Genomic DNA, 25,042 nt, shown 5'->3' with positions numbered 1-25,042 from the left:
TTATTATTTGTAGACTTTCTGATGATGGCCATTCTGACCAGTGTGAGGTGGTACCTCATTGTAGTTTTGATTTGAATTTCTCTAATAAGTGATGTGGAGCGTCTTTTCATGTGTGTGTTGGCCATCTTCTTTGGAGAAATGTCTATTTAGGTCTCCTGGAGGTTTTTTTTTTTTTTTTTTTTTTTTTTTTTTTTTTTTTTTTTTTGCGGTACGCGGGCCTCTCACCGTTGTGGCCTCTCCCGTTGCAGAGCACAGGCTCCGGACGCACAGGCTCTGGACGCACAGGCTCAGCAGCCATGGTTCACGGGCCCAGCCGCTCCACGGCATGCGGGATCTTCCCGGACCGGGGCACGAACCCGTGTCCCCCGCATCGGCAGGCAGACTCTCAACCACTGCGCCACCAGGGAAACCCTCCTGGCGGTTTTTTGATTGCATTGTTTTTTTTTTTTTTGATATTGAGCTATATTAGCTGTTTGATATTTTGGAGATTAATCCCCTGTTGGTCACATCATTTGCAAATGTTTTATCCCAGTCCATAGGCTGCCTTTTCACTTTGTTTATGGCTTCCTTTGCTGTGCAAAGCTTTTAAGTTTAATTATGTCCCATTTATTAATTTTTGCTTTTGTCTCCATTACTCTAAGAGACTAATCAAAAAAATATTGCTTCAATTTATGTCAAAGACTGTTCTGCCTATGTTTTCCTCTAGGAGTTTTATGGTGTCATGTCTTATATTTAAGTCTTTAAGCCATTTGAGTTTATTTTTGTGTATGGTGTGAGGGAGTGTTCTAACTTCACTGATTTACATGCAGCTGTCCAGCTTTCCCAACACCACTTGCTGAAGAGACTGTCTTTTCTCCATTGTATATTCTTGTCTCCTTTGTCAAAGATTAATAGTCTGTAGGTGTGTTTGTTTATTTCTGGGCTTTCTATTCTGTTCCATTGATCCATATGTCTGTTTCTGTGCCAACACCATACTCTTTTGATTACTGTAGCCTTGTAGTATTGTCAGAAGTCTGGGAGGATTATGCTTCCAGCTTTGTTTTTTCCTCAGGATTGCTTTGGCAATTTTAGTTCTTTGTGATTCCATATAAATTTTAGGGTTATTTGTTCTATTTCTGTGAAAAATGTCATGAAAGGGATTTCATTAAGTCTACAGATTGTTTTGGGAAGTATGGCCATTTAAACAATATTAATTCTTCCAATCCAAGAGCATGGAATATCTTTCCATTTCTTTGAATCATCTTCAGTTTCCTTTACCAATGTTTTACAGTTCTCAGCATATAAGTCTTTTACCTCCTTGGTCAGGTTCATTTCTAGGTATTTAATTTTTTGATGTGATTTTAAAAGGGATTTTTTTCACTTTCCTTTCTTATATTTCATTGTCAGTGTAAAGAAATGCAACAGATTTCTGTATGTTAATCTTTTATCCTGATACCTTGCTGAATTTGTTTATCAGTTCTAGTAGTTTTTGCATGGAGTCTTTAGGATTTTCTAAATATAGTATCATGTCATCTGCATATAATGACAATTTTACCTCTTCCCTTCCAATTTGGGTACCTTTTATTTCATTTTCTTGTCTGATTGCTGTGGCTAGGACTTCCAATACTATGCTGAAGAGATGTGGTGAGAGTGGGCATCCTTGTCTTGTTCCAGATTTTAGTGGGAAGGCTTTCAGCTTTTATCATTGAATATTATGTTGGCTGTGGGTTTGTCATAAATAGCTTTTATAATGTTGAGATATGTTCCCTCTAACCACATTTTGGTAAGAATTTTTATCATGAATGGATGTTGAATTTTATCAAATGCTTTTTCTGCATCTATTATAATGATCATGTGCTTTGTCTTTGCTTTTGTTGATGTGGTGTACCACATTGATTGATTTGCGTACGTTGAGCCATCCCTGTCACCCTGGGATGAATACATTTGATCACAGTGTATGATCTTTTTTATGTGTTGTTAGAATTTTTGCCTCTATATTCATCAAAGATATTGGCCTATAATTTTCTTTCTTGGTAGTGTCTGGTTTTGGTATCAGGGTGATGGTGGCTTCATAGAATGACTTTGGGAGTGTCCCCTCCTCTTCAAGTTTTTGGAAGAGTTTGAGAAGGTTTGGTATAAGTTCTTCTTTGAATGTTTGGTAGAATTCCCCAGTGAAGCCATTGATTCTGGACTTTCATTTGCAGGGAGTTGTTGTTTTTTTTTTTTATATATAGATTCTATTTCACTTCTAGTGATTGGTCTGTTCAAATTACTTATTTCTTTTTGATTCAGTTTTGGTGGGCTTTATGCTTCTAAAAACTTGTCCATTTCTTCTTGGTTGCCCAATTTGTTGGCAAGTAATTGTTCATAGTATACTCATGGTTTTTTGTATTTCTGCAGTATCAGCTGTTATTTCTCCTTTTTCATTTCTTATTTTATTTGGGTCCTCTCTCTTTTCTTCTTGGTTAGCCTGGCCAGAGGTTTGTTGATTTTGCTTACCCTTGCAAAAAGCCAGCTCTTCGTTTTATTGATTTTTCCTAATGTGTTTTATCTCTATTTTATTTATTTACTCTCTGATCTTTATTATTTCCTTCCTTGTGCTGACCTTAATTTTTGTTTGTTCTTTTTTTTCTAAGAAGGTGGTAGGTGGTAGGTTAAGTTGTTTATTTAATTCATTGTTGACCCATTGGTTTTTTGGTAGCATATTGTTTAGTCTCCATGTAGTCATTTTTTTCTCATTTCTCTTTCTGTGGTTGATTTCCAGTTTCATGCCATTGTGGTCAGAATAGATGCTTGAAATAATTTCTGGCCTCTTAAATTTGTTGAGGCTTATTTTGTGTCCTAGTATGCGGTCTATCCTAAAGAATGTTCCATGTGCACTTGAAAAGAATGTGTATTCTGTTTTTTGGATGTAATGTCCTGAAAACAGCAATTAAGTCTAACTGGTCTATTATATCATTTAGGATCTCTGTTGCCTTATTGATTTTCTGTCTGGATGATCTGTCCATTGATGTCAGTGGGGTGTTAAAGTCTCCTACAATTATTGTATTCCCATCAATTTCTCTCTTTATGTCTGTTTGTATTTGTTTTATGTATTTAGGTGCTCCTATATTGGGTGCATATATGTTAATGGGTGTTATGTCCTCTTCTTGTATTGATCCTTTTATCATTATATAGTGTCCTTCTTTATCTTTCTTTATGGCCTTTATTTTACAGTCTATTTTGTCTGAGTATTGCTATCTATCCCTGCTTTCTTGTCATTTCAGTTTGCATGAAATATCTTTTTCCATCCCCTCACTTTCAATCTGTGTGTGTACTTCACCCTAAAGTGGGTCTCTTGTAGGCAGCATATTGTAGCCTCTTGTTTTATTAACCAACCTGCCACTCTATGTCTTTTGACTGGTGCATTTAGTCCATTGATATTTAGGGTAATTATTGATAGATATGCATTTACTGCCATTTTAAACCTTGTTTTCCAGTAGATTTTCAATTTCTTCTTTGTTCCTTTCTTTCTCTTTTTGTTTTTCCTTTGGTGGTTTGATGGTTTTCTTTTATGTTATGCTTGAGTTCTTTTGTTTTTGTTTTTTGTGAATCTATTATATGTTTTTTGATTTGTGGTTACCCTGTTTTTCAAGTATGTTAACCCATTAGTATATCTACTTGCTTTAGACTGGTAGTCATATAGGCTCAAACACATTCTTTAAAAAAAACCCCTACATTTTCTTACTCCTCTCCACCATATTTTATTTTGATGTCCTCTTTTACATCTTCATGTTTATGCTTTTGCTGTTCATTGTAGTTATCACTGCTTTCACAAATAAATTGTTTTTCTGTGTAATGCCTGATTTGACTGTGATTTTCTCTTTCCTATAGATTCTTGTTTCTTTTCTATTTAGAGAAGACCATTCAATATTTCTTTTAGGATAGGTTTAGTATTGCTGTATTCTTTTAGTTTTTGCTTATCTGAAAAATTCATTATCTCTCCTTCTATTCTAAATGATAATTTTTCTGGGTAGAGTATCCTAGGTTGCAGGTTTTTCCCTTTCAGGACTTGGAATATGTCTTGCCACTCCCTTCTGGCCTGCAATGTTTCTGTAGAGAAATCAGCCTTATGGGGCTTCCCTTGTAACTAACTCTTTGTTTTTATCTTGCTGTCTTTAGAATCTGCTCTTTATCTTTGATGTTTGCCATTTTAATTACATAATATGTCTTGATATAGTTCTGTTTGGGTTCATCCTGTTTGGGACCCTCTGTGCTTCCTGTACCTGGATATGTTTCTTTCTTTAGGTTTGGGAAGTTTTCAGCCAAAATTTCCTCAAATACATTTTCAATCTCTTTTTCTCTTTCCTTTTCTCCTGGGATCCCTATTATGCATAGATTGGCTTGCTTTATATTATCCTATAGGTCTCATATATTGCTTTCTTTTCTTTTTCTTTTTTGCTGTTTATCTTTCTGTCTGCTGTTCTGATTGGGTGATTTCCATTATTCTATCTTCCAGATAACTTATTCATTCTTCTTAGAATGAATTACTTAGTTTTACTAAGTAATTTTCATTGGGAGTAATTAGCTGTGGTGTGGGGTAGGTGGGGTTGAAGTACCTCTGCTGGGAGAGCCACTGAGTATTCCTCTGTGGGAGCTGTCCACAAGGTAGTGTGCTCTGGTGTCGTGTGTCACCTGTTGTGTGCTCACAAAGTACACTGTTGTTGGCACTGCCCTCCGCCCCACCTCAGCCATGGGATTGCAGGCAATCAACCCGGATGTCCCTCAGGCACTGTGTTCATAGGCACCAGGACCCACAGTAGTCACATATAGTCGTGCCTCTGAACCCACTGTGGGGACTAGGGAATCAGCGCAGACCCTGGCCCTGCCTTCGCATGTGCGTGCCTGCAAAGCCCACAGCTGCTAACTCCAGACCTGCCCCAGCCATGGGAGCACCAGTAATCCGCACAGATGTCCCACAGGTGCTGAGCTTATAAAGGTGATGGCAGCATACATCCACCAAAGTTGCAAAGCCTCTGGACAAGGCTCAGATTTCAGCCCGGCTTCTGAAGTTGAGCAGCCCCTGGGGATTGGCTCAGATTTCAGCTCTGCCTCTGCACGTGGGCAACTGCAGCTTGGTGCTCCCAGAGTTCATGGAGGTGGAGCTGTGCCTGCTGTGAGGTCACTGGAGAATGAGGCTGCTAGTGTGGGGCCCTGCCCCTCCCTTTGCATGCATTAACAATAGGGTTTCTATGGTGGACCTAGGCTTCATCCCATGCACACCCCCATTTGTGGCCCAGGCCACACTCCAGCCCCTTTGGGCTGTCTCCATGCAGCCAACCCCAGTCCCCTTCCCAGGTCTGTCCACTGAAGCCCGAGTTTCAGCACCCAGTCACTGTGCACACCAACAGATGCGCATCTCAGGCTGGAGTGTTCAGCAAGGTGGCCAGGACCATCTGTGCTGGTCTCTTTCTGCTCTGCCTGTTGCAAGCCTATTGCTGCACTCTCCTCTGAGCCTCTGAATCTCCCTTTCTGTCCTGGCTGATCTCCCAGCTGGTGAAGGGGGTTCCCAGGGTGAGGGAACCTTTTCTCTTTCACAGCTCCCTCCCAGGGGTACAGGTCCCATCCTGACTCCTTTTTTGTTTTTTTCTTTCATCTTATCCAGTTATGTGGTGATCTTTCTTGTAGTTTTGGTTGTATGAGATCTACCAGTATCCAGTAGGTATTCTGTGAGAATTGTCCCACATGTAAATGTATTTTTGATGTATTTGTGGGAGGAGGTGAGATCCACATCCTTCTATTCTGCCATCTTGATCTCTCTCCCCAGAAACTTGTTTTAAAACTGTTCAGTTGATCTGCAACAACTCACTTCAATAAACACACTTTTGTAAGTCAGCCAGTGTTGGCTCCTCACTTTTGAAAGTCAAGCAATCACAGACAGACTCATGTAAATAAATATACCACTGAGTGCCAACCAGTCAACAGTCTCACCTGAGTAACCATGCTTCCCCAAAACACTTTATAAATAAGATGGACATTCTGCTTTGCATAGAGAAACTACACCTGACCAAATAGCTCTCCCTTGTAGTAAGCAATCAATTCATTTTTGTCTTTTTATTTCAGCTACTGAGTGGTGGTCTCATCATCCTTTGACATTTTCACTGTATAAATTTTTTTCTTTTTTTACCTTTGGAACATTCAATGATATGAATATATTACCTAGTCAATAAAAAATAAAATTTAAATAAAAAGATCTTTGTCTCAGAAATCCTTCTTGCCTATGACTTCAGAAGTCAATGATACCAGCAAATGTTATAAAATGTCTTAATTTGCTCTTAACTAATTCCTTTGTTAAGTGAAAGCATGTGTAGCAGACACAATATTATTCACAGATTAGATGCTGATTTTGCACCATGCTTAAAAATGTGAGATTCACTAAATGTTAGGTTAAAGTAGGATGTAAAAAGTTACTGGAACTATTCACCTCTTATTAATAAAAATGGCAAAAAAAATTATAGAGAACTTCTCAGAAAACAAATTTATGAGGAATGTTAAATGATGTCAAAACTAGGAACTAAACCAAAGACTCAATACACCCAAAACTTAAAATTTGTTGGTGGTAGTGTTACCCTCTGAGGTTGATTTATTTATAGAAAGGACAGATACTATTTTTAATTTATAAACAAATGTATTGTTACCTAATTGTGTGGTCTAAAACTATTAAATCCTTTATTCTAAACTTTATTAAAGGACACAAAAATATAAAATTTAAGAAATAGGCCTAATTTTTATTATTCCTCTGGTTTATTGTCTTATTCAACTTTTATACCTTATCATGTTAATAAATAATAATAATGATAGCTAATACATACACAGTGCTTTCTATGAGCCAAGTGCTGTTCCAAGTGTTTTACAAATATTAACCCAAGGAGTACCTCTGTAAAAAGATCAGAATGCCAGTTCTCATCCAGACATATCCTCCTTATTATATGAGAGCCTTTATTCTATTAGGACAAAGAGTCTCTGAATAGAAATGAAATTTTAGCAACTCAAATAGCCATCGCCAGTTAATAAATATAATTTTTTATTTTACCAATCTCTTTCCTGCATATCATATGCTCAAACTCCTTTTGTTCCTAAATTACTTAAATGCTGGCAGTAACTAAATTTCAGGTAAGAACTTGTATAAACTAGCAGAAACATACTGTTGTGCCCAGGATTCATTCATGTACTGAAGTTCAAGGATTTTAGAGCCCAATTCAAAAGTCCTGTGTCAGGAAAATGCTCATGGGGTAAAATATTATGTTCATTAAACCCACTGCAAAACTTCAAGATTGTTTTACCTCTGTCAGTTCCAGAGCTTTATTGTAGCCCATTGAGTGTAGAGTTACCCAAAGGTCACGAGGATCTCCTTCTCCATCATTGGCTTCCATTAGATTCAGATCCATAAAGCCCTGTCTTGTTAGTTCATTCTTCTTTGTATTGAAATTCTCTGTCAAAACAACCAAAAGTTTCTTTGTTACATAATTTTAAAATTCATACACTTATTAAAATGTCTATTATATATTAGTATTCACAAATGTTTATTTTAAAGGAGGCCTTAGGAATCTGTGATCATTACAAAAGTGAAATAAGAATGACTCAAAACATGTTTGAGAGATACTGTTCTAATTTTCCACAACCCAGCATAAGCACTGTCACAGTGCATGATTTAGTTTTTCAACAAGATCTGAAGTCAAAAATCATGCAAAATCAAAATCAGAGGAAACTTTTTTTTCTGGGTAAATTCCAACCTGCCTGCTTATCTAAAGTATATACTGACATATATTTCAAAAATTAGTATATGTGCTGCCAAAGCCAGCACTGTATTTCAAAAATTAAAATGCTTCTTATGCCACTTAAACCCAAATGAATTTGATGTAATACCCCCCAAACTACTGGTGTTTCAAAAGGGAAATGTGGATGGTGCCAGGTTTAAGGAGACTGCTATATTCTTAATTGCTTTAATTTTAACTGAATTGTCCACTGGTCCCTAAAAAACTGTTAGATAATGAGGAACACTTTGGAGTCCATGAATGTCCCAGACAAATCTAAGTACCCATTTTAACATTGTTTATAAGCATAAATTCATGAAGAAATATCTAGATATATATAATTCCTGAATGTTTCTATAATATAGATAATAAACAGCTACTCATTTTGGATAACATTCTGTTAATTGTCCTACAACAAAGAAAGATCTTATTTTCCAACTCCCATCTGTAATATACCCAAGGAAAATGGGTACTCTTCTTTGAGATATCTCTTTTGCACACATTACTGTGAGAAAAGAGGCAGAGACATAACTGTTTAAAACTGGTTGACTGATTAATAGTTTAAAATGTTTAGAGTTTGGAAAGTGACTCATAACTTTTGTAAGGAACAAAAGTAAATGTAGATTAAATTAGATCATAGAAAGACATGGTAGCCACTAAAATGGAAGCTGGAGCTACTAAGTAGAAAAGCAAGATGTAAAAAATTAATATTTGATATATAATACAAAGAAATTATTACTTTCAAAAAAAATGTACCTAGATACTATGCTATAGAGACTATCAATAACTAATGTACTTTTAAAACTTAAAATGATCAATTCTCCATTAAGTTTTTAAAATTTATTAATACCCAACTTCAAGACTTACTTTAAAGCTACAGTAATCAAGACAGTGTGGTACTGGTGACAGATGAGACAAACAGATCAGTGGAATAGAGAACTCAGAAAATACTCATACAAATATATTCAACTGATATATGACAAGGGAACAAAGAAAATCAAAATATTGTATCATTAAAGTTACAGGATGATTACATCCTCCTAAAAATAATATTCTATTATGTGTGTTATCAATCTTGTTAATTGAAGTTTACTATTATAAATCAATATACATTTGTTACTGATTACAGTATATAAACTTTCAGTTAAAAAGAGATGTATTTTTAAAAACCTTTATATTAATAATATTTCTACCTTACTTGCTGTTTAGATAAACAGACTTATCAGACTCCTCTCTGGCTCACTGACTGCCAAGCTTAGACCATTTCAAGAACCAGAGGATTAGGACACATTACTACCCCAGTGACAGCAACATGTGAGTTAATCTCTCTCCTGACTGCATTCTAGCCTCCTCAACTTCTTGTTCTGTGATCTATAGTTGGCTGCGGCTTTCTGGCTTTCCCCTTTGACCTTTTAGTCCTTGGCTTAAATATACAAGCTTTACCCTCTTCCCAGACTCCTCGCAAGTGACAACTGACTTCGCCTTGCTCTCAGTATTTCTCTTTGCCTATCTTAGCATTTTTGGCTTTGGACTTTCTTAATTCAACTCAAATACAAAAAACAAAAGAATTCTTAACATATATAAACAACTTCCTGGAAACCTCTTAATTTTTAGTAAAACTCTAGCCTATTAGCTCTTTGCTGCCCTCTCCTGGGCGTAGTTTGGGTCTCTCAACCACGTCAGTCCCTTTGCTATCAGAGCTAAGACAAAGTTTTTTACATTCTAAGCTCCAAAGAACATAGAAATTATGATTAAGTAATTCACATTTTCTTTTAACTTGAGTACTACACCAACTACCAATTTAAGGAAAATAAATGTTTAATTTTTTATGGTCTACAAACAATGCTACTACTTTTAAACTGTCCTAATTGCTATAATATTCCATGGAGAAATTTGACATTTCACTTAAGGATGAAAGGATGTGTGCATGTATATATATATATGTTTTACATATCCATTAAGAAAAAGAAAAGTGCTTACCTCTGCAGACAGCCCAAGCATCTTCATCACATTTCTCACCACTTGTTCTCAGTTCAAAAAAATTATATTCTTCAAGGCTGAGAAGACCATTTCCATCTAAATCAATTACTTCAAATATATCTGATAAAGTTGACCTAAAATTACAAAAAATAGCAAATTATTTGTCTCTAAGGCAACTAGACTGAAAAAGGTTTCTATGAGGATAACTTTCAAAAGGAAGTAATATAAAGGCATTAAACAATATTTGTAATGATCTTATCTACGAAACAGAAACAGATTCACAGACACAGAGAACAGACTTATGGTTGTCAAGGGGGAGGGAGAGTGGTGGAGGGTTGAATTGGGAGTTTGGGACTAGCAGATGCAAACTATTATATATAGAATGGATAAACAACAAGGTCCTATTGTATAGCACAGGGAACTATATTCAATATCCTATAATAAACCATAATGGAAAAGAATAAAATAAAAAACAATATTTGTGAATGATAAAATTAATGTATCCAAATATATATTTTACTCAGTCTAGTATTACATGACATAAACAAGTTTCCAAAGCAACCACAGCATGTCAACATGTAGTAGGAATTCAAACAGAAGTTCCCTTCTTCTTTTCTCCTTTCTCCATCTACTTTCTTCTTCCTCTCTACCTGCAGCCAGATCTTACTGTGTATATGTATGGTATGGGAGAACTACCCTATTTGGATTTCATATTTGATAGCTATCTAAGTCAATAGTGCAACTAGCAGGACCTATTTCTAGTGGATGAGAAATCAGTAGATATGCAACTAAAGTTGACTTGCCAAATGTATGGAACCCAGAAATGAATGGCAATCCCAGACCTATGAGTAGAAGGTCACTTTCAGATGCCTAGTGGATGAGTTGAGCTATTGATTAGGATCTGGGGTTGGGATTTGCAGCTAGCCAAAGGAAAGGATGGAAGACAGGCTACTGATATATATCCAGTCTAGATGTTATAGCTCTATAGCTCTTAACTTACCTAAATTCCTTTGTGAGAAATAATTCCCCTGTTTCATCTCTATATACAAGTTGGGCTTCTTCTGTTATTGGTTTTATTTCTTTCTTTAGCCTGCAGCCAGTTGTGGAAGGAATTAACCAGTAAATTCCAGGTCCTAGTTCACCAGTCCATCCAAACATCTTTTCCAAAAGAATTTTAAAAACAAACAAACAACCACCATGAGTCTTAATGACTTTTAAAGCATTAGAAATAGTTTCTTTTTTTACCAATATTCACCAATTCTATTATGGTTCTATCAATGTTTTATAGGCTTCAAAATCTTTTTGTTAATGGTAAGGCTAATAATATTAGATGTAGTTCTTTATATATTTTTAAAACAAATGCCTAAAACTGTAACAGGTTAGAAGTTATATAACTTCTAAATCTTCCCAATAATCTTCAAAAATGTTTGTTATGCAAATATTTCAACAGGAAGCAAAGAGAAAAATCTTAATTTTTCTGGGTTATAGTTGCCCAATTTGATTCAAATATAAATATATGATTTGTAATTCAGATTTCTATGACACAACATAAAAATTAAATATATTTTAAAAGAGTTCACTATTTGTATGAATTAGCCATATTTGTAAAAATACAATTATGTGGACAAAAGCACTGGAATTTTACTACTATTTATGTAATATGGACTATAAAACAAGAAGGCAGAGTCCCAGATAAACCTACCTTATACAAAATTCTTTTCCATCACAGGATATTTATGAGTGCCAAGACATTTGTATAGGAAAACATTTTATTCTCCTGTTCTATAAGAAAAAGCAAAATGGCATCCCTCTATGAACCTTCTAGGTGCTTTCTGGAGTCCAGTGGCTTCCTATAAAACCTAGGGATTGTCTCTGTCAAATATATTAAACCTAAGCATTTCTTAGTCGTGTATAATATCTAAGCAAGTAGCCATTTGCCCTTCAGCACAGAATAACCCTAGGGAATTCTGTCTGGTATTGTGTCTAAAACTCATTTCAAATCCCAGGTTTATTTTAGGTCATCCTGGGGACTCATATACAAAACAAAGTTGCTCATCCAAATTCTGGGTTCGGCCCTATTTCTACCCTCACAAGTCAGAGGAACCATAATCATCCTAAAGTGACCATGTCCTATTTTGATAAAAGAAGCAATCCAATAAAAGTGAGGACCATTTTGAAAACTAAAGATTGACCAAACCCATCTTTTGGAAATCATAATCTTTTAGATTGGCCAGATGTTGACTGATATCCAGGAGTGAAAGGCAGTTCTTGCTGTTTCCTAATATATGTTATCCCTTGAACCTCCCTTATCTCTACATATAAACTTGAACTGCCACAGTGGTTGGCAAATGGAAAGTCTTTCATGGGCACAAAACTCTTCTTAAAGAAAATAATTGTGAAACTAAAACTAAAAATCCTTTGTAAATATGACATATTAAAGATAAACAGAGACCTATAGTAAAGAGGTAAATAGAAACTCATTCAAATTTTATTATAGGCTTGCTATGTACTAACATTTTTATACATGTAATCTCGTAAGAAAGTAATTTTAACCGAAACAAAGTGGGAAAGCTATTGTTTTAGACAATGCTTTATCTTGAATTTAACTTTGTAGTCAGTTTTGAAGAAGAGTTTAATCAAAACATTAACTGCTGTCATTTTATTTGTTTCTTGCCTATAACTATTCTTGTCTGTTGGAAGCCAACAATAAAGACTTTTATATAACATTCCATCAGGGAAATGTTTGTCTGTCGTTGGGCCTATATAAAGATTAAATATGATATTGCAGTAAGCCCTTGAATAGTATTATTCCTGTTGTTGTGTAGCAGATGTATTTTGTAGTCCTCATAAAACAAATAGCCACATTTATGTATCTGCCTCACATATTTGGCCTCTGAGTAAATATATAATTAGAAAAGATCAGAACAACCCCATGGGCAACATATAAAATCATTTGAAAGCATTTCTTCAGATCAATCTATTTTTGGACCCTATGAGTCAAGCCTGAGGATAGTAATCTTGAAGTTTTTCTTTTTTGCAATAGTAGTATAAGTAAGACAAACATCTAGAGGAACTTTTTCAAAGCCTTGAATTACTTGCCTTTAGGGGAAAAAAATCCACTGGCATCAATCATTTTTATTGAGTATAACAAAAAAATATTCACATGTGGGGTATCAGGGCATTAGAAAAGAGGAAAGTGAAGTACAATGTCACACAACTTACAGTTATGAAGCCAAAATGGCCAATCAATCCTCAATTTTTAAATCTCAGCAAATAAGAAAAAGTCCTTCACAATTAATAAAACATATGTAATATGAAATGATTACTGTATATACCTTAATTGGAAGGGAAGATAAAAAGTTTTAAAATATAAAAAAATGATTATTTTCCTCAAACTTGAGGTCATACTATATTTTTAACTAAACATTAGAAAATAAATATGTATACCTCTCTATTTCGTAGTTCAGTAAAACATATGAGCTGTAGATTTGCTTGACTCTCATTTTCCTTAAGAATATACAAGGCAGTATCAACTGATAACCAAGGGGATGGTTTTCCTATAAACAAAAAAAACCCAAACATCTTAAAATAAGCAATCACTACTTACTCTTTCCTATTTAAAAAAGTAGTGGTTTATTTCCCATTTGGATTTCTTTTTTAGAAATACACATCCATTTTTATAAACATCATAGCATTTGCAATAAGGCATATATCTCTACACAATGAAATTGTTGGAAACATTCTCTATATACACACTTTCTAAAAATCATAACTTTTCTTAAACTATCAGAAAGCTAAGGTTGCAAGGCAACCAAGTAGGCTGAAATCCAAGGACCAACAAACCCTTTCAAGAAGAGAGAAGATGCAAGCACTGGCTTACCTGTAAAGGAGCACAGGAAGAAGAGATGTGACATCATCTATATGCTGTTAACTCCAAAATTTGTATCTCCTGCTAGGACCTTTCCTCTGAACATTAGACCCATATACCCAACTGCCTATTTGACATTTCCACTTGAATTTCTATGTCTAAAACTGGCTTTCCCAAACATCTGAAAAAAAAAACTGTATATCTATACTCTTTTCTATCTCAGATAAGAGTAACTCATTCCTTCCAGTTGCTAAAACCCAAAATTTTGGAATCATCTTTAACTTTTCCCTTCTCTCACGTATCATAACGAAGCCTCAGGAAATGCTATGATTTGACCTTCAAAATATATCCAGAATCTCTACTTCTTATCCCCTCTACACCCCAGTTCAAAGCAACACCAGTGTCCTCTTAGAATTCTGCAATAGAGTCCTAGCTGGACCCCTTGTTTTCTGTACCTTCAGTCTGTTTTCAATACAGCAACCTGACTGCTCTTGTTAAAAATATGTCAGATTATGTTCCATCTCTACTTAAAAATCCTCTAATGCAGTTGAAAGTTGGAAGAATGTTGCTTCCACCCTAACAATGAGAAAAAATGCATGAAATACAAAATCATAATATTTCTTGAACCTGTCAGAGCTGAGGTCACAGGACAACCAAGCAGCCTGAAATCCAAGGAAAGACAGACCCTTCCAAGGAGAGATGAGATGCAAGCACTGGCTTATCAGTGGTGGCGCACAGGAGAATGAGATGTCAGGTGTGTAAGTGGAAGAAAAGAGAGAGCAGAAGAGATAAAGATGGAAAATTATCTAAAAGTAATGAGACAAGCCATAAATCTAAGAAACTCAGAGAGCCCTTAGTAGGATAAACACCAAAAAGATAAACAAACAAACAAACAAACAAAAAACCTCCCCCAAACTCAAAAACAGCATCAACAACAAAAAAACCCCAAGACACATATTCAAACTATTGAAAATCAAAGATGAAGAGAAAATCTTGATGGCAGCCTCCTAAGGGTTCCTCTTTTCTCTCAGAGTAAAAGTCCAAGTTCTCATTATGGCAAAAAACAAAACAAAACTCTACCTGATTTTTGTCCTTGTTTCTCCCTGTCTTCATCCCCTACACTCTCTCCTTACTTACTTCAATATACCGACTCTAGCCACCTTGTTGTTCTTCTAACACCAAGCACACTCTCACCTCAGAGCCTCTGAACAGAGGATTCCCTCTACCTGTCACTTCCTCCACTCTTCACCCATCCCCTTCCACCAGCCCTACATCCACAAAACTTACTCCCTTGCCTCCTGTGGAAGACAGCAAAAATGGCCATCCCTCTCTGTATCCACAACCCCTTGCAATGTGACTTCGTAGCTCTTCCATCAAGATATCAAATCTATTTCTCCACCTTGTAAATCTGTACTTGCCTCTTGACTTGCTGTGCACAACAGAATGTAACAGAAGTAACGTGCTGGTTCTGAGCCCAGACCTATGGTGCTTCTGCTTTCTCTCTTAGATTCCTGTCATACCATAAGAACAAGTCCAGGCTAACTTACTAGAGGGTAAGAGACTATAAAACGCTGAATCAAGTTGTCTCAGCTGAAACTCATACAAAGGAAAGCCCAGGCAAGATCAGTTAAAGCCAGCCACCAGCTAACCTGCAGCTGGTCAAAGATGCATGAGTAAGCCCTACAGAGAAAAGCCAAGCCCAGCTCAGACCAAAAGAACTGCTCATAAGCAAACAAATGTTTAATTGTTTTAAGCCACTGAGTTTTGGGGTAGTTTGTTACACAGCAGTTGATAATTAATACACCTCCTTCAAAGTTTGCTCATATGTCAACCTCTAATGAAGCATACACTAATACTCCCTTTCAATGGCAACTCATATTCCCTCGTATTCACAATGCCCCTTTTCCTCTATGTTTTTCCCATAGCACTTAGCACCTTCTAACACACCATGCCATTTACTGTTTATTATGTTTATTATTTATTGTTTATTTCCTCCACTAGAATGTAAGTTCATAAGGGCAGGGATTTTGTATTTTTTGTACTCTGATGTATCTGTATCTTAAGCACCTAAAATGATACTTGGTTTATAAGGTCTTCAATAAATATTTGATAAATAAATGAAAAAAAACTTCTTCATAAGAATACAGAGAATAAACAACTACATTGAATTTGCAGACCTATCTTGATACTTTTATCTGAAAAATGACTACTGTAATTGTCTTTTAGAAGTATCAATTACCAGGGCTTCCCTGGTGGTGCAGTGGTTAAGAATCCGCCTGCCAATGCAGGGGACATGGGTTCGAGCCCTGGTCCAGGAAGATCCCACATGCAGCAGAGTGATTAAGCCTGGGCGCCACAACTACTGAGCCTGCGCTCTAGAGCCCATGAGCCACAACTACTGAGCCCACGTGCCACATCTAATGAAGCCCGCGCACCTAAAGCTCATGCTCGGCAACAAGAGAAGCCACCACAATAAGCCCACGCACCTCAACAAAGAGTAGCTCCCGCTCGCCACAACTAGAGAAAGCCCGCGTGCAGTAACAAAGACCCAATGCAGCCAAAAATAAATAAATAAATTTATAAAAAATAAAAATAAAAAAAATTAAAAGTATCATTTACCAAATGTTGTAAGTGTACTACAAGATATACAGTGAAAACTTTCAGAATCTCTACTTTAGGAGGGAAAAGTAATGTAAGTGGGGAAGAATCCTCTAGTAAGTAGATGTTTATATGTAAACATAATAAAAGAAAAATAAAGGTTGATACTTAGAACAATAACATTAAAAGGATATCTAGGGAAAGCACCCATATAGCCATTTTTCACTAAAATTTTCATTAAAAATTATGTAATAACCACTGTAGACACTAGGAAATTATTCATTTTTATCTAGCATTGATGTATAGAAAAAGAATGTTACCATGGATATGAAAATTATTAATAAGGATTATCTAAGTCATATGACATGGCACTTTGAAGGTATTCAAAAATACCTGCAGTTCATATTTGTCCCAAATTACGCTCCTATAGAAGTCGTCTCATGCATATTAATTTAAAAAATTGATAAATGGAAAAAGCTAAGGATTTATTAGCAGATAAAAAGTTAATTCTATGTCAGAAGGAAACCAGGTAACATTTTGTTCTCATTTTTAAATAAATTAAAAGAAAAATACTTTAAACATGTACAAAAACAATTTACTTTCTTTGCATAATATGACAGCACAGTCAATGTACAAACAACTTTCTTTAAGTGTATTGCAATATGTAACCACATGTTTCTTAGGCAGATCATTTTCTTCATTAACTAGAACCATCAAATACTTACATAAGTATTTTCAAAGTGGGCATAAATTGATATTTTTTAAAAAATACAGAAAATTTAAACTTGCCTTCAGCTTGACTCAGGTTTAATGGCTTAATTGTTAGATAAACCAGGGATCTCTGAGCTATTTGCATCCTATATTGATGACTAATGATTTCACCATCTTCTTCTAAGAAAAAGCAACCTTTTGATTGTACACATTGCCACTCCTGAAATGAAGGAAAAGTTTTTTCAAACAATATTTATTACAAGTTTCCAGCATGCAGAGCAATGAGAAAAAACCTAGGGAACATATAAAAGAAATGTCAACTAGAGCCAGCGCCCTCCAGGAATTTGCAACATCATTAAGAGGCAGCAGTTAGATAACAAAAAGTTAGAAAAAGAGATAATGGAGAGGAGAAATATGAAAAATACAGTTCATGAGAGCTGGAGAAGTACTGAAACAAAGTAATAAATGAACATGCTGCTGCAATAATCAGAGTGAGATTAGTGCTTAGAGCATACTAAGAATGAAGAAGTAAGGATTGTTAAAACTGATACGTTGAAAGAAAAAGTGAAAGGACTTTATATTTAAAAGATAAAGTATAATAAGCCAAAATAATTGTTTCAAGTCTAGGTAACTAAAAGACTGAATTCATTTCACAGGTATAGCAAAATGCTGATAAATACCAGTTTTGAGAAAGACCTTTCTATAAAATTAGCTCTACTATCTATTGGTCTCAAATTCCTTCTCCTAGTTCCAAACCAACATGCTTACATGTGATCTCATAACTAGAACTTCATAACAGGTTTTACTTGAAGATGGCACTTTCTGCAGAAAGTAAAGGATTCTTTGTTGAAGGTATGAGAAATTGTTCCATTACCATAAATGTGAGCAAAAATGCTTTCCACTTTATCGTTAGTAGGCTTGCCTACATATAAGACATATTTCTGTTCCACTCCTAATGGCTTCCAAAAATAGAATATTAATGAGGTTTTGAAGTGACTTTATAAAGGATGATTTTGAAAAATTATCTGTTAGTATATTTAGATAATAAGCTCAAGGCTTTAATAATATTAAGATAACAACTGAAAAGTCATGCATTAGCTATGTAACAATAATATCAAAAATATTATTAATCCTGGGACTTCCCTGGTGGTGCAGTGATTAAGACTCCATGCTCCCAATGCAGGGCACCTGGGTTCGATCCTTGGCCAGGGAACTGGATCCCACATGCATGCCACAACTAAGAGTTCACATGCCACAACTAAGGAGCCCACATGCCGCAACTAAGGAGCCAGTGAGCTGCAACTAAGGAGTCGGTGAGCTGCAACTAAAAGGAGCCCACCTGCTGCAACTAAGAGCCGGCACGACCAAATAAATAAATATTTTAAAAATATATATTATTAATCCATTTTGGAAGGATTTACTATGGCACTGAAGAGTCAAGAACAAACATTATTTACATTGATATTGATAACTTACATTTTTAAAGGCTAAACTACCTTAACATATACTTACACACCATTTTTCTACTATGTAAGTTATAATTACATTTGTATTTTATATTATTTTCTTGGTATCAAAATATATTTAAAATTAGAAATTTAAAAATAAGGAAAAAAAGTCCCCATAGTTCTACCACCCTAGTTTGATTCTTATGTAATCATTCCTAATACTGACTTTATATAAAAACCTATTTTTTTACATTCTAATTAATATTATTTTATGTCCTGCCTTTTTCATTTAATGTTATATCTGAAACATTGTGCTATTGAAAAGGAACAAAGTTGAAGAACTCACATTTCCTGATTTTACTGCAAAGCTACATTAATCAACACAGTGTGATACTGGCATAAAGACAAACATATAGACAAATGGAACAGAAAAGATAAACCAGAAATAAACTCTCACAAATATGGTCAAATAATTTTCAACAAAGGTTCCAAGACAATTCAAATTTCAACAAACGGGGCTGGGAAAACTGTATATCCCTGTGCAAAATAATCAATTTGAACCCTTACCTTATACCATATACTAAAATTAACACAAAATGGATCTAAGACTTAAATGTAAGTACTAAAATTACAAAACTCTGAGAAGAAAAGAGGGGGAAAGCTTCATGACATTAGATTTGGCAATGATTTCTTGGATATGACACTCCAAAAGCATAGGCAACAACAAAAAAATATAGATAAACTGAATTCATCAAAATTAAAAACCCTTTGTGCATCAAAGGACACTATCAACACAGTGAAAAGGCAACCCGCACAGTGGGAGAAAATATCTGCAAATCATATATCTGAAATGGAGTATTATCCAGATTATACTAAAAACTCCTACAACTGAACAACAAAAAAACCAAAAAAAAAAGAAACCAATTAAAAAAATGGCCATAGGGCTTGAATAGATATTTATCCAAAGAAGATACACAGATGGCCAATAAGCATATGAAAAGATGCTCAGCATTATCATTAGAGAAATGCAAATCAGAACCACAATGAGGTACCACCTCATACCCACTAGGATGGCTATTAAAAAAAAACAACAACAGACAATAACAAGTGCTGACAAGGACGTGGAGAAATTGGAACACTTATTCATTGCTCATAGGAACGTAAAGTGAAGAAGCCACTGTGGAAAAGGTTTGACAGTTCCTTCCCCAAAATTAAACATAGAATTACCATATGATGTAGCAATTCTACTTCTGGGTACATATCCAAAAGAACTGAAAGCAAAGACTCAAATATATAAATTGTCCATTGACAAATGAATGGATAAACAAAATATGGTATATACCTACAATGGGATATCATTCAGCTTTAAAAAGGAATGAAATTCTGACACATGCTACACATGGATGAACCTTGAGGACATATGCTAAGTGAAGCCAGAACAAAAGCAAAAGGAAAATTATTGTATGCTTTCACTGATATGAGGTAGCTAGGATGGTTAAATTCAGAGACAGAAAGTAGAACGGCAGTTGCCAGGAGGAAATGAGGAGTTATTGTTTAATGGGTACAGTTTCAAGTGGAGATGATGAAAAAGTTCTGGAGATGGATGGTGGTAATGGTCTTACAACAACACAAATGTATTTAAGGCCACAGACTCATATATTTAAAAATGGTTAAAATGGTAAATTTTATGTTATGTGAATTTTAGCACAATAAAAAAATTTTGCTAAGCAATATTCAAATTTTCAATTTAACTGGTTCTTTTATTACCCACTGAGTTTGTATACCATTACTTACTTAACTATTTCTAAACTGTTGGACATGTAGGTTATCAGTATAGATAATGCTAAAATGAATACTATTTTGTCTAAATGTTTTTCTTCTGATGAATATCCTTTAGAAGAATTTCTAAGCAAAAAGTATGTGGGGACTTCCCTGGTGGTGCAGTGGTTGGGAATCCGCCTGCCAATGCAGGGGGCACGGGTTCAAGCCCTGGTCTGGGAAGATCCCACATGCCGTGGAGCAACTAAGCCCGTGCGCCACAATTACTGAGCCTGAGCTCTGGAGCCCACGAGCCACAGCTGCTGAGCCCATGTGCCACAACTACTGAGGCCCACATGCCTAGAGCCTGTGCTCCACAACGGGAGAGACCAGCGCAATGAGAGGCCTGCGCACCCCAGGGAAAAGTAGCCCCCACTCGCCACAACTAGAGGAAGTCCATGTGCAGTAATGAAGACCCAACACAGCCAAAAATAAAAAAAATAAAAATAAACAAAATTAAAAAAAAATATGTGTATTTTTAAGGCTAATGACATATGTTCATACTGCTTTATAAAACAGTGATGCAACTTTACAGTACCACCAATGGTGTCTAATGTGATAATGTGTTCTTACCATAACTTGGTCAGTAGTGTTACCATTAAAAAATTGGTTAGTGGTTGGGGATGCTTTCTTAAGCTAGGTGTGAGTACATAAAATATTCATTATAGTATTCCATATATTTTTGTATATGGTATTGTTAATGATTTTTTACAATAATTTATATTAATGTAATAAAATATAATAAATTAAAATGGTATTGTAATGATTTTTGCATTAATTTTCCTAATTACTAGCAAGGTTGAACATTTCCCCATGTGTTTATAATTTTGTCTCCTTCTGTGTGAACTGCCTATTTATCCCCTATTGTCATAGATCTATTGTGGACTTGGTATTTTTCTTACATATTTTAATAAGTTATTTTGATTATTTTAGATATTAATCACCTTTGTAAACTTTGATGCATGTATTTTCTCTATTTCCTTTAATTTTAGTTTTGGTTATTTTTCAATTATGTAAGTTTTTCATTTTTATATTCATCTTTTCTTTGGAGATTTCTTCTTAAACTGAATTTTAAGAAATTATCATTATTGCTAAACTATTACTCAAGCTTTTAGTCAGTCATTAGACACATGCACTGTCACACCTTTGGGGTATAAAAGATATGTATACTGGGCTTCCCTGGTGGCGCAGTGGTTGAGAGTCCGCCTGCCGATGCAGGGGACACGGGTTCGTGCCCCAGTCCGGGAAGATCCCACATGCTGCGGAGCAGCTGGGCCCGTGAGCCATGGCCGCTGAGCCTGCGTGTCCAGAGCCTGTACTCCGCAATGGGAGAGGCCGCAACAGTGAGAGGCCCACGTACCGCATTTAAAAAAAAAAAAAAAAAAAAAAGATATGTGTACTTTTAATTCTGAGAAATTAAAATGTGACCTTAAATTGTTGGAATTCATCTTCACAAGTATACTGCCCATGAGAGAAACAAGTCATTATACATGACATTTCAACAACATCCCTATAAGACAATATGGGGTAGATATAAATTAGTCATTTTAATAAACAGACAAATTGAGATACCCATAGATTATATGGGTTCAGAGTTACACAAGGAGTTCATAGAAATATTAGGTGTAGAGTCTAAGACTTCTGGATCAAAGCTTTACCATTAAATCATGTTTCTAAAAGAAAATATACTCAGTGTACTAAATTCAAAATTTTTATAACACAATGAGGTTCAAAGTTGGGCTTCAGTCAAAAGTTCAAGTTCAACTGTTAATGATGAGTAAGAGTATGTACAGACTTTCATTTAGCCTCCCTGTAAATCTCTTGGATGGGAATGTATTATTGACTAACAGATGCTGACATTATTTCAAAGCCAATTGTCCTGAACATAATCAACATGACCTTGGACGATGATGACTGCCACAGATAAGAAAGGAAAGATACAATCATATGGAATTTTGAGACAGTTTTAACTAAGATTCTGACATCAAATGGAAAACAAACTGTTTTCCCTTCAATCAATTTTTTTAAATTAATTAATTAATTTTAGGCTGTGTTGGGTCTTCATTTCTGTATGAGGACTTTCTCTAGTTGTGGCAAGAGGGGGCCACTCTTCATCGCGATGCGCAGGCCTCTCACTATCGTGGCCTCTCTTGTTGTGGAGCACAGGCTCCAGACGTGCAGGCTCAGTAGTTGTGGCTCACGGGCCCAGTTGCTCCACGGCATGTGGGATCTTCCCAGACCAGGGCTCGAACCCGTGTCCCCTGCATTGGCAGGCAGATTCTCAACCACTGCGCCACCAGGGAAGCCCTCAATCAATTTTTTAAAAATGTGTATTTATTTATTTATTTGGTTGCACCAGGTATCAGTTGCAGCAGGCAGGCTCCTTAGTTGCAGCACGTGTGGAATTTAATCTAATATAACTTATAAATATAGTTTTTACATTTACCCAACTGGAATGGTAAAGGATACTAGTTTAGAATTACAGAATATTAAAGGTAGAAGTCTAAAAAGCAATCCAGTCAGACTTCTCTTTTGACTGATGAAACTCTGAAAAATAAAGTGATATGTTTAATTCACAATTCTCGTTGATTGCAGAACCAGACCTGAACCTAATTATCCTTACTTTCTCTCCAAACTACCAGCAATATTCAAAATTCTTTTTTCCCCACATTTAAATATCTGCCATGATTTTTCTAAAGCTAATATTTTTAAAACTTCATGTTTATGAAATTATCATAAGTATGATAACTCATTATCATTCAGAATTATACATATACTGAAGTGTTGAGATAAACATAATTATTTGGTTTTCTTACTAAAAAAATGTAGATTTTAGTAGCTAAAAAATTTCTTAAATTTGTATTGGAACCATGGGTATAGCAGCCTCCTACTCTCTGGTTAAAAAATGTTTAAATTAAACTAAAAAACAATGCACTTTGCCTGGTACACATAGTGAAAAGTACTTGTGGCATTTGGGAAACTCAAAAATAGAAGAGTTTTTCCATGTGCTTATGGTATCTCTGGCTGATAGGAGATGCTTTATAAAATTTAGCTGGGGAGCGAATTAAGTATTTTTATTAGACGTCTTTCCTAAGTTCCAATTTTAGAAAAGGTACAGGTAGAAGGGAATTTACAAGTTTCTTTGAAAGACAATCACTCTGAATACAACACATGGTTAATAAGGCTGGAAAACGGTAAGAAAACAGCTATTATTAAATAGAAGAAAGCCTATATATTATATATATCAACCAAACTTCAATGTGATAATCAGTTTACTTTGAATACTAAATAACACCACTAGAAGAATTTGTAGCTCTCTTGTTTGAAAGGAAGAATTAAAATTCTTAAGATCTGTCTGAGTTATTAAACACACAATGCTTATTCAACCCCGAATTTCCTTTGAAACAAATAGACTTTCAATCACAGAGAGCCTTTTCTCTAGGATCTAGATTAAAATGTTATGAATTAAAAGGAAAAAAGTACTGACAAATTGGCTGGCTCATTCAAATAAATCAACTTGAAAGGATTATAGATTAAGTTGACAGTTTGAGTATTATGAGAAAAAGGGAAGAAGGTTGAGTTTTTAAAAAATTCTTAGAATGATAGAGTAAGAAATTCCATGTATGATATAATTTTTGACAATATAAAGCAGAAAAAAAATAGTAGCTTGTAATTCTTATATAGGGCATAAGGTGGTGCTATATTCTACCAATTCAAATAAATTCATATAAAAGGAAAAAGAACTGTTAATTCATTTGTCATATACAAATATTATTTATTTTCATTCACAATGCATAAGGAAATGCTTAAAAGCATAAATTAAAAATAGTAAAGTTGAAAATTCTAGCTCTCAAAAACTTAAATATATCAGTAAAGTTACATTTTTCTTGGAACACTGTAGAGAACATGATTTGTTTGACACACAATTCTGTATTATTAAAGTTTTAGTGAGGTAGCATTATTAAGCAGTAGATCTTCCATAGACTTAGTCAAAGGAGGAACTTATATGTCATCATTACCATCATCATCATCACTGTTGTTTTCTATAAAGATACCCTATGTCACACTTTTAGAAGGCTATTTACTTTTTGTTAAGTAGGTAGACTGCTATTGAACTTTTTGTTATTAAAGAATTATAAACTGTACATACTTAAAAACTGTACATACTTAAAAACAAGAGGTTAAATAGATGATTTATAAGGGGAAAATTTGATATAGATTGCTCACCTAATTGACAAGTTGATCAACATTTTGAAAATGAGAGACTTTTATAAGAAAATTATTCTTTGAAGCCTTCACAAAAATTAAGTTAGACAACCATTTCAAGTCTAAAATGTTTATATTTGTATTGTTTTACATATATAGACATATATAACCTACATGTTACACAACATATTCACATACAACACATGTTGTATTATATATATGTTACACAACACATATACATGTAAAATATATGTAGACATAGTCTAACTAGGAATCTGGATATAGTATTGCATCTCTGGAGCTTACAACTCATGGCTTTCTTTAATTTTAGTCATGACTGGCAACTGAAGCTATATGTCTCTCAAAGAAAAATTTCTGACACTCCTTGTACATTATAAACCTAAGTAAATGGATAGAATTCAGGATTAAAAAAAGAATAGTGATACAGTACCTACATATGGTACACAGAAAGTAACACATGTATAGACCATAATTCAGGTCTTTTACCATTTGTGTAGATTTATGATTTAAAATCTGGCTTATGTGTATCCCATTACAATAATTTTCTAATTTCTGAAAAGACCTTTCTTTTCTGTCCCAATTCTATACTTCTCCACTCCACATGAAACTGAGGTACCCAA

The 25,042-nt window shown here is 34.9% G+C and overlaps 1 protein-coding gene across 3 annotated transcripts in view; it reads right to left on the bottom strand.

Moving 5' to 3' along the window:
- EFCAB7 (EF-hand calcium binding domain 7) overlaps nucleotides 1-25,042 on the bottom strand; it is a gene marked incomplete at its 3' end in the record, with an annotated part of 49,707 nt that overhangs the window by 10,288 nt on the left and 14,377 nt on the right. For all 3 annotated transcript variants that reach the window (XM_082615153.1, XM_082615151.1, XM_082615152.1), the window contains exons 7-11: nucleotides 17,008-17,149; nucleotides 13,200-13,309; nucleotides 10,753-10,910; nucleotides 9,753-9,886; nucleotides 7,302-7,450 (exon numbers count right to left, since the gene is read on the bottom strand). In XM_082615153.1, coding sequence (XP_082471279.1) covers nucleotides 7,302-7,450; nucleotides 9,753-9,886; nucleotides 10,753-10,910; nucleotides 13,200-13,309; nucleotides 17,008-17,149 — 693 coding nt within the window. The remainder of the gene's footprint in view (nucleotides 1-7,301; nucleotides 7,451-9,752; nucleotides 9,887-10,752; nucleotides 10,911-13,199; nucleotides 13,310-17,007; nucleotides 17,150-25,042) is intronic.

Source organism: Mesoplodon mirus (genome assembly GCF_964341445.2).
Source record: "Mesoplodon mirus genome assembly, chromosome: 3".
NCBI classification, from domain to species: domain Eukaryota; kingdom Metazoa; phylum Chordata; class Mammalia; order Artiodactyla; family Ziphiidae; genus Mesoplodon; species Mesoplodon mirus.
The sequence above is the reverse complement of the archived record's forward strand: the minus strand, read 5'-3'. Positions and strand labels throughout refer to the sequence as shown.